The sequence below is a fragment of the Balearica regulorum genome, chromosome 2 (assembly GCF_011004875.1).
Source record: "Balearica regulorum gibbericeps isolate bBalReg1 chromosome 2, bBalReg1.pri, whole genome shotgun sequence".
Classification (NCBI taxonomy): Eukaryota; Metazoa; Chordata; class Aves; order Gruiformes; family Gruidae; genus Balearica; species Balearica regulorum.
Genome location: NC_046185.1, coordinates 122,004,042 through 122,018,770, shown reverse-complemented (window position 1 = coordinate 122,018,770; position 14,729 = coordinate 122,004,042). Strand labels below are relative to the sequence as shown.

Genomic DNA, 14,729 nt, shown 5'->3' with positions numbered 1-14,729 from the left:
CAGCCTGAGGGCCGGGGGAAGGCCTCCTTCCCCCGAAGCAGGGCCCCCGATACCTCTCTCGGGTGAGCAAACCTTCTGCCATGCCAGTGTGGGGAGCGAAAGGCGGTGTTTCTGAAGGAGAAGAGGCCTTCGGCCATGCCTGCGTGGGGAGGAGCCGCTTCCCGCCGGGGAGGAGAGACCGTGTGTGGGGCGGGAGCTCCTTCGCGACGGGCTGGGGGGTGAGGGAAGCACCTGTGGGCCGGCCGCCGCCCCGCTCCTCCCCTCGCCTCCGTCCCTTAGTCGCCGTGGTGAGTACAGGGGAAGGGCTAGGGGCGGAGGAGGGTCGCCGGGCCGCCGCCCGCCTCATTCACCACTCGCGACCGGTGGCTGCGTGTGTGTGTGTGGGCGGCCGCCATGTCGTGAGGGGTGGGCGGTGTGGAGGGACGGGGGGCGTTAGGCAGCGGGGCAGCGGCTGGCGCCGGGAGGGGGTTGAAGGGTGTGAATCAAAAGTTGCTGCTTTTTGTAAACCAAAGTTTCTCTGTTACTGCGTGAAAGGCTGCGAGGTGGAAAGGGAAGGGCTGCGCCCCGGCGGCTCCCGGGGGCGTCCGCCTCTCGGTGAACTTGTAGCGCTCCTGAATTGAAAATTTTGGGACTTCTTCGTGTTTCTTCTGCAGGGGCCCCCCCGCCTCCGGGGAGGAGGTTGCCCTGTGGCAGCCAGTGTTAGGCAGGGAGTGAGGAATGGGGCTAGCCCGCCGGCCGGGACAGGCAGCAGCGCCTCCCCCGCAGCTCCTCGGCGAGGGAAACAGAGCCTTCATCCAAAACACGGCAACGTTACCAGGAATAAATACTGTTACAGATGCTGGCCAGTGATGTAATTTTCCTGAAGGCCGTTTGGGGAAAGGTGGCGAGGTCCTGAAGGACGGAGGAGGCGGGAGGGAGCGCCTCGTAGCCGGGCGGGAGGCGCCGCTTACCCGCCGTGGAGTCCGCCTCGCCTTTCCCGTGAGCGACGGATAAAACAGTAAAAAAAAAAAAAAAAAAAAAGAAAAAAAGCCATTAGCCATTTACTTACCGTAAACCTGACGGTTTGCTGTTAATGACGGGAACAAAGAAACAAAGCTTTGGAGATGGAATTAGGAGAGCCGTGAATATGCGAATCCATCAATTGCAGCTTTAATTGTAGAATTCACTGCAGGTAGAATGTGAAAATAGTAAATAATAGTAGAAAAGCAGTTCCATTTTTTTAGATATACCAGTAAATCGTTCCCCTCCTCCTCTCTTAAAAAAAAAATCCCCGAGATTTCTCTGATTTAAGATTTTTTTTTTTTTTTTTTTTTTGCTTTTTAGTAGTAGTTCCTTCTTATTTATTGAACTTTTCCCACCAGAAAGGAGTCGTCAGGAAGCCACATAAAATCTTTTTGACAGAGGCTTGTTAATTCATCCAAACACTGTGTGTAAAGTTCTGTTTCTTTAAAAGTAAGCTGTTAAGAAATGTAACAGCAAAACCTGTGAGGGAGATGAATATTTCTGTAAAAACCTGTGCATTTAAAACAAAAGCTTGTCAGTTTACCAGGTGGAGGCAGAAATAGTTTCTCCTGTGTTCTTTTATATCTGTTGCTCCTCAAACAAGGAGGGATGGCTACAAAAGCTTATGCTGCAGTCAAAGGAGAAAGAGAGAGAGGAGGGGAGGAAAAATCACTGAAAGATGCTGATCTCAGTGACCCCAGAGCAATGCAAAATCACATGAGTTGTAATGGATTTACACTAGTGTGATGTTAATGTATGGCTTCCAGGGCATTTATTGACATATGTAGCATCGATGCTGATAGTTACACAGAGGTTGTAAACTGGGGTGTGATGAGTGTGTTTTAACTCATAGATACAGAATATAATTTGAGATCAGTACAGGGACTCTGTACAAGCTCTACCAATGCACCATTTGCACTATAAAAATAAAAGGCTATTTTTTAGTGCCTCTGGGAAATACATTGCATTGCTTCTCATCAAAATGTGCAGACTTTTTGTGCAGTATATGTGCGTGTTTGCTTCTAATCTCTACACATTTTTTACTGTTCTTGAACTATGTAAAACAGTTGAAGTTCTTTTAACAGTGAGAGCTGCTGTGTGGAAATACATTCTGTCTTATTCATTTGTTATAGTCAAAGACTAGCTGCTGTGGCACACATGAAATAAGATGTGGAAAATCAGTTTCTTTTCTGTCTCTCCCAGTGATAGGAAAAAGTTGAGTTTAGATTGACCTGACCGAGTCTAGATTACTGTTATTAATGAAAAAGCATAGCAAAGTCTCCAGGTCTCCTCTTGCACCAATGACTCTGCAGTGGGGTGGCTGGCACTGTAAAATAGCTTTTCTCAGGAAACAAATCTGACTTGGAGACACAGAGGGCACAGATTTACATGTAAAATGGGCACTATTTCCATACAACCACCTCTCGAACAGTAATTGCATGTTGAACACTACAGACAGACGGCTATGCCAACAGGGACTCCGCTAGCCCTAGGCTGGCACTGAGGTTTGTGTGTGTTCTTCACTGTTGGTCCTGCCAGAACTGGCTACTAGGTGCTATGAACATCCTGAAGATATTGCAGCTACTGGCTGCTGATAGCTGGGTATGTAGCATAGGACTTTTTTTTCACATGCAATTTAGAGGAACAGTTTTTGTCAGAGTAGCAAGACTACATAAGAATTAGTATTGACTGAGTTTTCAGCTCTTCAGAAATATTCTAGTTCAGTCTTAAATCAGCTGCTTTAAGGGACAGTTGCTAATTAACTTGCTCCTTGTATTGCCTTTACTGCTTCATCCTATGCAGTCTTTTTGGGAGCAGCCAGCTCAATGAGGAGTGAATTCCCTAGTTCACCCAAAAGCGGAAATGGTTTTTTATCTATTCTTTAAGATCCTTCAGCCCCTTTATCTGCAGTGTTTACATTTGGTAAGACCTTGTTGTGATAAACCATCTTATTCTTCACTGCCAGAGGACTTGCAGCACTGAAGTTGAACAAGCATAGCAGTTTTGTTAGAAGAAGAGCAAGGAGATCTTAGTGAAAAGAGGATGTGAGAAGGGCAGGGCCAGGAAAGATATAAATGTATATATGCTTGCACAATGCTGAGAATAGAGGGAAGTCAGAAGAACCACTAGATAAAAATGCCAGTGCCTTCATGCAGAGGCCATCAGCACCGCTGCAGCTTATTGATATGGATTATACAAAACCTTGCTGTAAGCACTGATACTTTTACGGTACCTCTTACTATGACAAATTTCATTTCCCTTTTTCATTTCCCTCCTTATCCCTGGCCTGATCCCCATCTTGCTTCCTCTTTGTTATTCTCAGTTATGCAGGCTTATGTTATGCATCTCTTGCCACACTTGCTGCTGCTTCTCACATCACTTCAGTCCCCACTGACAGTTCATTTGGCCAAGGTTAGTCTTGTTTTCTGTCTTCTTCACTTGACTGAAATGCTGTCCTCAAAATAGCTGCTGAATTTCCTCTCCAACATCATAGGCAGCCTCTTGAGTAAATCATTGTTTTTTGTTTTTCCTCTCAGGAACAAGAACTCCATTCTGTTCCCAGATAGGAAGCTTTTCCCCATAAGCATCTCTCCCATTGTCTCCCCATACTAGACTCTTGCTTTGCCCAGGTATCATCTCTCTTGTCTGTCTCCATTCCTCCTTAGGTGTTCTGCTGTTTCAGCTACTGTATCAAGCTTGCAAATCTTTCCCTTTCTCCCTGTGTACATACCTCTCCGTGTACAAACCTCAATGGTAATGCTCCTTTCTCTAAATAAATGTGTTCACAAGCTGTTACTGTTAGAACAGGTCATCTCTCTTTACTGTAACTTAGTGATATTTCACAAAGGATTCTAAGAGCTTTAAGATGGCTTTCAGAAAAATTATTTTATTCATTAGCTCTTTCAGAAATGGAACAGTTCCAGAAATGAGGCACTAGCTCTCAACAGTGGGTATTCTTAGACCTCAGTCCAATGCACTGAGGTGTCTCACATTAATGTATATCTTAGTCTTTTCTAACAGCATCCCCATGACTTATGCCACATCAGTCACAAGAATTGCACTGGAATTGAATCCAGCATCTGGAGTGCCCAAGAACAAAGAACACTATGCATTTTAGTAAGGAAATGCTTTCAACGCATATTTATAAGCTGCATGAGCATTTATCTTTAAACGTAGCAGATGTGTAACCTAGCATTGTGAAACTAACAGGTCTTTGTAACAAGAGACTTAGTAATTTGTAAGTTTGTGATCCCTCACTGAAAAGACTGGTGTTAAAGCACTATGGAAGCTGGGACTCTTTCCAGAAAGAGATGAAGGACTTGCAGATAAATTGGAGACCTCATGATGTCAACACATGGGCATCATGGTTAGAAAAAACCACAAAACAAAACCACAAACAACAAACCAACAAAAAACCCCAGTCCTAGCAAAACAGAATTGAATATATCAGAATCTTACAGGCAGTGTGTTTCTCCAAGAGAACAAGCATGTTTCTCATGTTGATCAAGTCTTTTAGGTGCTGTTGCACCTAGAACTGCTACTGTAGAAAATTTTTGTGTTTACTTTAGTCTGAGTAGGACCTGAAGTTTCTTCATATAGCTGATACACGTTGCTACAAAACGTGCAGGTACCTGCCTTGCTCTTAACTACATGTGGCAGGAAGTCTTTCTGTTCCAGCACCATTTAAGGTGTTCAGCTGCTCATCTGATATGGCAGTTTCTTAGTCTATGGATGGTGGAAATTTCCATTTTTTCTTATTAAAAGACACTGATGAAAATTACTGTTTTCTCCAATACTGGGTAATGTGGGGGGGTTTTGCCTTAAAGTTAATACTGCCACTGAAAATATCACTGAGTACGTCATCATGCACAGAATTCATATTGCCAGCTATGACTTCCCTGCTTGGCATTTTTGCTCTTTCTCCTTTTCTCCCCTGATGCTGAACCTCACTTTATATTCTTTTTTGATTGCTGTCTTGTTTCTCCACTCTCCTGCAGATCACCCTGTGTGAAAGGGAACATGCTCTCTCCTGCAGCATACGTATGCACACCCCTCCCAGTAGCAACCAGGTTCTGTACTGGCTTGGACTTAGCCAGATGCAGGGCAGGCATCTCTGAGACCTTCTGATCTTTCCATATTTTCCATGTTCTTGTCCTTTTGCTGTATTTCTTCTTTCTTTTCTTATCCTCTTTGTAGATGGATCTGAAAGAGTAATGCAATAATTATGTTTGTTTTGTACACATGACAGCACATTGCTTCATTATTATGGTTTCCTGGATGTTTGTTTCAGTTCTTCTGACAAAGAAGGAAGAAAGAAAATGCATTAGGATAATGTGGTCCTAGAATAACCAAAGCAAGCAAGGAACCTTAGGTAGATGCAGTATCTTGAAAGAAAAGGGTTAATATTTCTAATGCATGTGTTTTAAGGTGACTCTATCTCTTTAACTAAAAGCTTGCAAAAGCTTTAGAGTAAATTATGTTTTCAACATTGTTTGGTCTTCGTGGTAGAGTTCATTTATGGAATGAGCTTTCTTGAACAAAGAGATGTGCCAGTGTGGCTTCTAGGAAGCTGAGTGACTCAGAAATCAGCCACTTCATCTGGTGGGTCATGTGAGTGGCGTAATGAAAGGTTGATTTGTCTGAGTAGATGCAGTCACTTACTCATGTGGTAAGAAAGTCAGATCACTTGGTTACATTCCCTTTGGTTGAAAGAGTTTTGCAGTTTTGGAGTTGGCTGTGATTCAAAACCAGTTGTGCTGGGGATTTATAGAATTTGCCTGGTCTCAGCCTTTGGAGGGTTCAACTCTTAATGCAGTTATCTGCATCTGTGCAGATCAGCAACTGTAAGTTAGGACCTATTGGTCTCCTGAGATCAGAGGAGCCAAGCTGTTTTGCCCCATGGTTGGAAGCGTAGATAGGTAGTATCACTAAAATGCAGTAGTATAAACTGTCTTTCCCCAGCGTCAAGCAGGAGAAGCTACACTGGTGCAGACCGCAGCTTCTGGTACGGAAAACTCAAAGAAATGAGTTTGTTCCAGTAGCAGGTCACCTAGAAGAATCTGTGAGCCGGCAGGGCTCAGTTATAGCTTGTCAGAGGAATGCTGGGGAGCTTTTGGAAAATTTGCCAGCACTGTAAATGTCTTGGGAAATTGTGAGAATTTTGTAGCAGCAGCAGAGCTGGCACCTTTACAGAATTGCTGAAGAGCTTTGTGTTTTGTTTTTATTAATATGACTGTAATCAGAATCTAAGAACATTCTTCCAAATATCTCTTGACCTGCTGAAGGAAGAATAGGTTTTACCTGTTACTGGAGGGTGCCAGTAACTTGTGTTAATCATGCAAATTCTCATCATCTATATGGAGGTGATTCAGTTGTGAACTGTTTGCATGGGAAATTGTATGTGCAAGGTTCATACCTAAATGAACTTGTTGCTGAATTGTAATTACAATATAACTTCATGCCTGCTATATGGTATATTAACTGCAATTTTAAAAAGTAATACTGATCCTGATTCCTTGTAAAGAAAAATGCCTTATACCTTGTAAAGAAAAAACGCCTTGTAAAGAAAAATGTGAATAAATGGCCATCTAAAAGGAGCTCCCAAGAGCTGGTATAGAGAACAAGGGCATACACAGCATATATATTTGTAGACAGGGAGAGAACATTCATGCTAAAGAGTATGGTTTCTAAACAACATCTTTACAGCAGTGAGAGGGTTTTCTGAGCCCATAGCTGTCTGAGTTAATGCTCACGTTGTGTCTTTGCGTGTACATATAGGGGATGATGTCGGGTATTTAAGCCTAAATGTTTGCACAGGCTTTAAATTGATATCTTGATTACAAGCTGTATTGTGTACAATCTCTTGTTTTTATGAAGATGGAGGTGGGTTGGATGCCCACTGCAGTAATGAATATAAATTTTGATGCTGTCTTACAGGCCTAGTTCATCGTATGGGGAAAGAGTCTGTGATTTCAGTTATTCTGTCCAATTGCTGCTCAAGGAGATGTCCAGATTTTTTGTGTGAATCACTAGAGATGGGATCTTGTATATTTAGCGTAATTTATTTCAGTCCTTTCTGTAATGTTATTTTTGAGATTCTGAAAAACAGTATTTTTAACTTTTATGGTTACTCACCTAAATTTGATAAGATTAACCAAATTAAATCAATGCAATGATATTTTTGTTGTTTTACATGCTGTCTGAACCAATAGCTTTAAGATGTGTAAGTGCTCTGTGCCCCTAAGTGGTGTATTAACTCTGAAATATACAGCAGCATTTTCACTGTTAGCATCATTTTACTCTTGGCTGTCTTAACCAAAACATCTGATCAGTGGTTTTCCCACAGTTTCACTACTGCCTCTCAAACCTGGTGCCCTGAAGCTAAACACTTTTTCCTAGTTTAGCTAAAACTGTCTCAGAGTTCACACGGCCTCGCTTACAGGGATGGTTCTCATATCGACAACACTTTATACGGGTTCTGTTGTTGTAACAAAGAGAAATTGCTACTATAAATTAATTCCTCCTACAAAATTAATTGCTATGAAATATAATTCTATTCCATTTATTTCCTTGTCCAGATATGTTTGGACAGATGCCCTGCTTTGTCTATTGAAACATGAAAAGCTAATAAAAAAATATTAAATTATGCACTAAGAACAGGCAGTTAGTAAAGCAGATGCCAGTGGTGGTGTTTGAGGCAAGCTACAGTAAAGTACTGGTATTAGAGGGGAGACTGCCTGCGGTAGATAATTTTCTTCCAAAACCTGAACAAATATATGGAAGTACCTGAGGAAGAAATCAGAAATTTTTCTTAATAAAGTTGGCTGTGATATTACACAGAGGTTGGAAGTCTTTGATGGCTAATTGAAGGGTGTATCTGCATAAGATAAGGTTTTAAATTGAGGTTCTATACAATTACTTTTTACAGGCTTTTTAATGTGAAGGACAGATTGCCTGTTTCCCCAAAGTTAACTCCAAGCTGCCTTCTCACTGCAAATGGACAATTTGTCAAAGATGAGGCTAGGCGGAGCAGCTTCTTGCTATCTCAACTATGGAAGGCCAACTTTGTCCTAACTTGGAGATTTCTGTGAAAGAAACTCCAGGAGCAAGTCCTCCATCCTTCATTGCTTTGCTGAAGGTATACCGAGAACTTCTGGTCAGTAGAATCCGAAACACGCAGTGTTTGATTGACAACTTGATTAAAAATGACTACTTCTCCACTGAAGATGCAGAGATTGTTGTTCAATTTCCAACTCAAGCAGACAAGGTACGTTTTTTAATTTCATGAGCCAGCGTAAGCTTTTTGTTACTTTCATTTTACCACCAGGTTTTATGGACTTATCTGGTGATTTTACATCTAATGTCTTTTCTAGTCTGTTATTTTGGAGTCTCCCCACTCCATTCCTTCTGAACAAGTGTCTCCAGCACATCTCATTTCAGCATGGCTGGCACTGCTTAGCAGAATGATAATTGCTGTTCTTTCCACCACTGCAGCATTGTCCTCTGGTAAGGAGGTGACCACACTGGCTGTTAGAGCATAGCTTGCTAGACACGAGCCTTTGTTATCGTGCAGAATATTGCAAGGAAGATCTACTTCAGGATGCTGTGGGACAGATCATTCTGCTTTGGAGGAGGAGAGACAGAAATTAAATATTATTTTAGAAGTTAATGATTGTGCATTGTCCATGTGCACACCTTCCTTTCTTTTTAAAGACCTATGTACATTGTAAATATTTGCATAGAAAACTGATATATCCTGGCACATTTGGGGGTTTGATTCATCTTTGGACATCAGTAGCAAAAATTATTTCCTGGTCTGTCGATAGGAGAAAATTATCACATGTACACAGTTGCTTTTTGCATCATGACTTAAAACAGACTCCTGATCTGTTTCCCTGACCAACCGGTCATGCAGCTTCGAAATAGTGTCACAGTTAGAGGCAGGCAAACCATAAAAAATTCAGAGACCTTGGACTTCACTAACAGTACAGATTTTCATAAAATAGTAATTCTTGCTGGCAAGTTGAAATGGTAACACAGTGCTCACTGTACATAGGGTCAAAGCTGAATAAATGCACACTGTATGATCATCTCCATTTCTTATTGTTCAGCATAATATATGTGATTGTTGTGACAAAGCTGAGGGGAAGGCTGTGCATCAGGAGTCTAAGCAGAGACAGAGAGCAGGCCACAATAGTAAGTCAAGTGGACTCTGTGGGAGCTTCTCTGGAAGGCATAAAATTACTTTTTAGAGCATACAAATTGTCAAAAAATACCATGCTTTTGCTGTGCTGTATGTACCTCACCCTGCTTTAAGCTCACAAGAGAACACAGTCTCTAGAAACCTTTGTTTGGTTTAGAATTGAATTCTTCATTCATTTCCAGCAAGAGGAGGATCCAGAGATTCAAAACAGGCCCCCACGATTGCTCTGTCTTGCAGAGGGTTTTGTATTAGGGTTGCCCTGTGCTGGTTGCACAGAGATAAGATTCTGCCCTGCCTTTAGAGGCAATGCTTATTCGTGAACTGCTCCAGCCACTGCTTGGTAGCCATTAGTTTTAGTTAACAGCTGCAGGCAACGAGTCCGTTGTACAGAGAGCATCTGCAGAACTGAGTTGCTGTGCCAAAAGGAAGAGTTGTAGGGTTGTGAATCTACATTAAGATCCAGAGATTCTGCCCACCCCACTCTCGATCTGGCTGGATCCTGAGGTAAATCTAAATGTGACTGGAATATTTATAAACCAGAAGGTGAATTTAGGGCACTGAGAAACCACCCCTTTCTTATTTATTTAGCATGGGATTTAAAATATTCTATCTAGCTAGGCTGCGGAAATCCTTTGGGTTCCTTACTGAGGAGCAGTATTTATCCATTTTGTCTCTGGTTAGCATAGGATTTAGCTACAAGTTCAGACCTTAACTTGCAGAGCCAACTTCTCGCAACATGCAAATACAAATAGAAAGTCAGTTTTGTGATGATTCAAATTCAGAGCTAGATTTCGAATTCAAGTTTTTGAAGCATCAGTTTTGATTTTGGTGCTCTGTTCCTGTCCAAAAGAGATCCTAAAGCTGTCTACAGCTGTAACTGTGATAAAATGCTGTGCATCAATGATCTTTCACATGATGTTTTTTCAGGTTCGCAAAATTCTAGACTTGGTTCAGAGCAAGGGAGAAGAAGTCTCAGAATATTTCATCCATGTCCTGCAGAAAGTCACTGATGCTTACTACGAACTTCAGCCTTGGCTGGAGGAAATAGGTTATGAGCCTTCAGAGAATATTTGTAGTAAACCTGTGGTAAATACAGATCCAGGTAAGGTCACGCATCTATATCGCTTTCCTCAGAACTACCCTTACTTAGGAACTACCCTTAACTTAGGAAGCTCTAACCAGGTGCTGCAAGAGTAAGAGTCTAGGCTGGCACAGCCAGGGATAATAAATGTGTGCATGCTGTGCTTGCTAGCAGTGGTAGCCAGAAAATTAAAAGGCACAATGTATAACACAACAGTCATGTTGATATATTATATCCTGTTTTGCTAACGTCAAGTTCTTTCTGCATTTGTTTGTGGATATGTAGCATAATGGCATAACCACCTTGTGCCAGCTGTAGTATTTTCCAGGCCTCTGCTACAATTTATTAGCAACACTGTGATGTTTTGGCAATGGAATAGCCAGTATTTCATGACGAGGACAGTGAAGCAATGAGGCAGGTTGCCCAGAGAGGCTGTGCAGTCTCCATACTTGAAGGTGTTCAAGTTTCAACCAGATAAAGCCCTGAGTAGCCTCATCTGATCTCATAAATGACCCTGTTTTGAGAAGGAGGTTGAACTAGAGACCTTCTGAAATCCCTCCCAACCTGAATTATTCCATGATCCTAAGTGATGAGTTATACCAAAAGTCAGAGTTAAATTATTGCAAAAATATTTTTTTTTCCTTGAGAGGTTTTTTCATACTATATAAATATAAGAATTACTTTGCCCCCATCTGAAGTGAAATTTCTGTTGCAGTAAAAACACAAGCCAATGTTGCACAATAACTGAGACTTTTTTTTTTTTGGTCACCTTAAAAACATTTTGAGGTGCCTGGCACCCAGTTTCTAAAATGCATGCCTTCTATTTACAGTAATAAAAATTACGAAACGAGTTAGGAAAGTATAACCACCTACCTGATAGAAATTGCAGGTAGAATATAAATACAGTGAAAAGGCAGATGCCAAAGCTAATCAGTGACCACCGACTCTTGCCTTTGCAGAGAGTAAGCCAGTCTTTAACAAAAGGTCAGGGGCTTGGCTTTGAGTCTCAGCTGAAAGATAGCAGCTCCTTAAAGCAATGCAGTGTCAGTAATGGCTTTCAGGAAATGGTGGCTCACACCTTACCTCTTTCATTAGCACTTGAATTTCCCAGGAGAGTGATGATAACAGCACAAATAAATAGAAGTAATCTGCCAGAGAATCAATTTTACATAAGAATTTTTTAGTTTATTACCCCTCTCAGTTCCCAAAGAGATGGGTCATCATATACAGAGGCTTTTTAATAATACTCTTTTTAATAATAGTTCACTGTTGTTTTAGTTAGCAGGTATTGCCAGAAACTCAGACATGAACTGGGACGGGACTCCAAGTTTGTTATGTCATATGCTCAGAGGGAAGAGATGCTGCTCGAAGAAATCTACTCTAAAAGTATCATGGAGCTGGTCAGTTTTACCAATGAGAGTCTAGGCGAAGTGTGTCAGTTAGAAGCCCTTTTTGATGATGCACTTGGGCTAATTAATGAAGATGGAGAGACTATTTATGTCTTTGGTGATGCAGGAATTGGAAAATCCATCTTGCTGCAAAAGATACAAAGCCTTTGGGCCAGAAAAGAATTGGACATAGGAGCCAAATTTTTCTTCCGTTTCCGATGTAGGATGTTTAGTTGCTTTAAGGAAGACGAAGCCATATGTTTGAAAGACCTACTCTTCAAATATAATTGCTACCCCGACCAAGACCCCACAGAGGTTTTCCATCACATCTTGCAATTCCCTCATACAGTTCTTTTCACATTTGATGGCTTCGATGAGATCTATTCCAACTTTGATCTCAGTAGTGTTCCTGAAATATGTTCACCCAATGAACCCATCCACCCCCTGGTGCTGCTGGTAAGCCTTCTCAGAGGAAAGCTTCTTAAAGGATCCAAGAAAATTCTTACAGCGAGGACAGGAACTGAGATCCAAAGAAATATCATTAGAAAGAAAGTGTTGCTCCGTGGTTTCTCCAGAAATAACCTGAAGGAATACACTGCCATGTTTTTCAAAGATGAGGGGCAACGAACACTGGTATTGAACCAGTTGGAAGCTAACCCCAATCTCTGCAGTTTGTGTTCAGTGCCTTTATTTTGTTGGATTATCTTCAAATGCTATGAACACTTCCATTCCACGTTTGACAGCCATGAGCTTCCAGACTGTTCTGTTACACTGACAGATGTATTTTTGCTCATGATTGAAGTCCATCTGAACCGATCTCTGAAAACAAGTTTGCTGAAGAACAACACCAGGAGCCAAGCAGAGATGTTCAAATCAAGAAAGGAAACTCTTCTAGCTTTGGGTAAAATGGCATACAAAGGGATGGAGAACTCTTTCTTCATCTTCGAGCAGGAGGAGGTCTCATCAGCGAAGATCTCTGAAGAAGATTTGCAATTGGGCTTTCTCAGGACAGTTAAAGGTTACAGTGGCTATGACAATCAGTCCACTTATGAATTCTTGCACTTAACCCTTCAGTCTTTTTTCACAGCTTTGTTCCTGGTTATTGAAGAGAAAGTGGGTGCCAAGGAGTTACTTCAGTTCTTCAATGAATGTTCTTCCACTGAGACTGCCCAGCCTATTTGCCTTCGTATTCCTTGGTTGAAAAAACAACTAGCAGGGGAGGATCCTTTCCGAAATAACGAACACTTTCATTTTACCAACCTGTTTCTTTGTGGCCTGCTTTCTAGATCCAAGCAGAAGCTCTTCAGACATTTAGTTTTGCCTGCAGTCATTAAGAGGAAGAGAAAGACACTCATTACATACCTTGGGGAGAGCATGAAATCCCACCTGAGAGGCCTCACTCGGGCCAGACTTCCAAACTACAATCAGATCCAGGTCCAGCCCAACTTTGTTTGGATGCTGAGGTGCCTTTATGAGACTCAGAGTGAGAAAGTAGGGAAGTTGGCTGCCAAACACATGCATGCCAATTACATCAAGCTCACATATTGCAATGCCTACTCTGCTGACTGCAGTGCTATTTCCTTTGTTGTGCACCACTTTCAAAAGCGCCTGGCTCTGGATTTGGACAACAACAATATCAATGACTATGGAGTAAAAGAGCTGCTACCATGTTTCAGCAAGCTTGCAGTGATCAGGTAGGAGTATGTGCAAGCAGGTCCTTGCTTATCCTTGGTTTATTCCATGAACTGCAGGGCTGGAGGAATTGATCTCAAAAGTGAAGAAAGATGAGGATTCTTACTGCTGCTGGAAATTAGTTTCAGATCTTCTGAAATCTCTGTTCAGCCAGTTGCAGGAATTCACAAGCTGTGAATTTGGAAACCAAATGGAAAGGGTGATAAGAAGTCCTTAGAAGCCAGGACTGTTTAAACCTGTAGTTAGCTCAGACTGTTTTGTCTCGAAAGACGATTTTTATGGGAGAAAGTGTTTAAGGGAAAAGAAAGGAAACAGAAGTGATTCCTCCATTATCTGAAGATTGCCTGAGCCTATCTCTGCCCTTGTTCATACAGGTTAAGAGAGGATCTACTATCCACAATAACCCTTGATCAAAAGCTCTGAATTTCTTGCTTTTACATCCCGCCAAGTGTCTGGCTTTCACAGAACAAAAGCTAACATGTACTACTCCATGAAAGGATGTAGTTGAAGTCTTTAGATGCGGTGTTTCCCTGAGGTGATGTGGAGGAAGGACATGGCTTGGTGTGATCAGGGAGAACTAACTCTACTTCTAACATCACAGGCCAGATTGTTCTACCTCCACTCCTTTGCGTTTGTGCCATGTAGCTATAACTTATTTGTCCAAACATTTAGGTGCAGAAAACCAGGAACTTCACACAGATCCTTTTTAAAGCTCCTTCAACCTCATGAGATTTTTTTTTTTTTTTTTGTAAATGGATTTACTCCTCCTGGTTGGCTGTGCTTTGCCTTGTTTTCTTCTAGGACTAAGTCAAAGCAAGTGACACTTGTTTTTTCCAGTTATTTGCACATCAACTGACCTCCCAAGAGAAAGCAATAAGGAAACTTGGGGGGGAAATGCACAAGTATGTAAGACAAAACAAAGAAGTAAAGGACAGGCTTTCATTCTTTGTCCCTCTTGCATGATTATGCCATACACAGTATGATCTTAACACTATCCTCAGCACCAAACCAGTCTGTTAGGTTGCCTTTTTTGTCTTAATGGCTCTTCTGATGTAAGTACTTTGATTTCTAATGACCAGTTTCTGCAGGTCAGGAAATGTTGTCTCTAACAGCTTAACCATCCCTTTCAAAGCAGCAGACTGTTCTGATCTGTAGAAATTGGCTCTGATTTCTCCTCTGTGCTAGTACATTCCAAAATGACCAGGTTACTAACTAGCAAGACCCAGGGAGGCTGTTGGTGATAAGGGACTCTCAGCAGTGAATGTTCAGCTTCAGAGTTTGTGGACAAACTAAAGCTGGTCAAAATGTTTTCACAGGGACAGCTTTAACCAGAAAATGTGATTCATCAGAATTGGAATGCCTC

The 14,729-nt window shown here is 41.7% G+C and overlaps 1 protein-coding gene across 6 annotated transcripts in view; it reads left to right on the top strand.

The window, feature by feature from the left end:
- Positions 1–215: 215 nt before the first annotated feature.
- The window catches only part of NOD1 (nucleotide binding oligomerization domain containing 1), a 30,586-nt gene continuing 16,072 nt past the window's right edge, over positions 216–14,729 (top strand). For all 6 annotated transcript variants that reach the window (XR_012834064.1, XR_012834063.1, XR_012834065.1 and 3 more), the window contains exons 1-4: positions 216–287; positions 7,931–8,269; positions 10,133–10,307; positions 11,565–13,368. Coding sequence is in view for 3 of the 6 variants with exons in the window: in XM_075745697.1 (XP_075601812.1) it covers positions 8,054–8,269; positions 10,133–10,307; positions 11,565–13,368 (2,195 nt within the window). In the remaining 3 variants the exon portion in view is untranslated. The remainder of the gene's footprint in view (positions 288–7,930; positions 8,270–10,132; positions 10,308–11,564; positions 13,369–14,729) is intronic.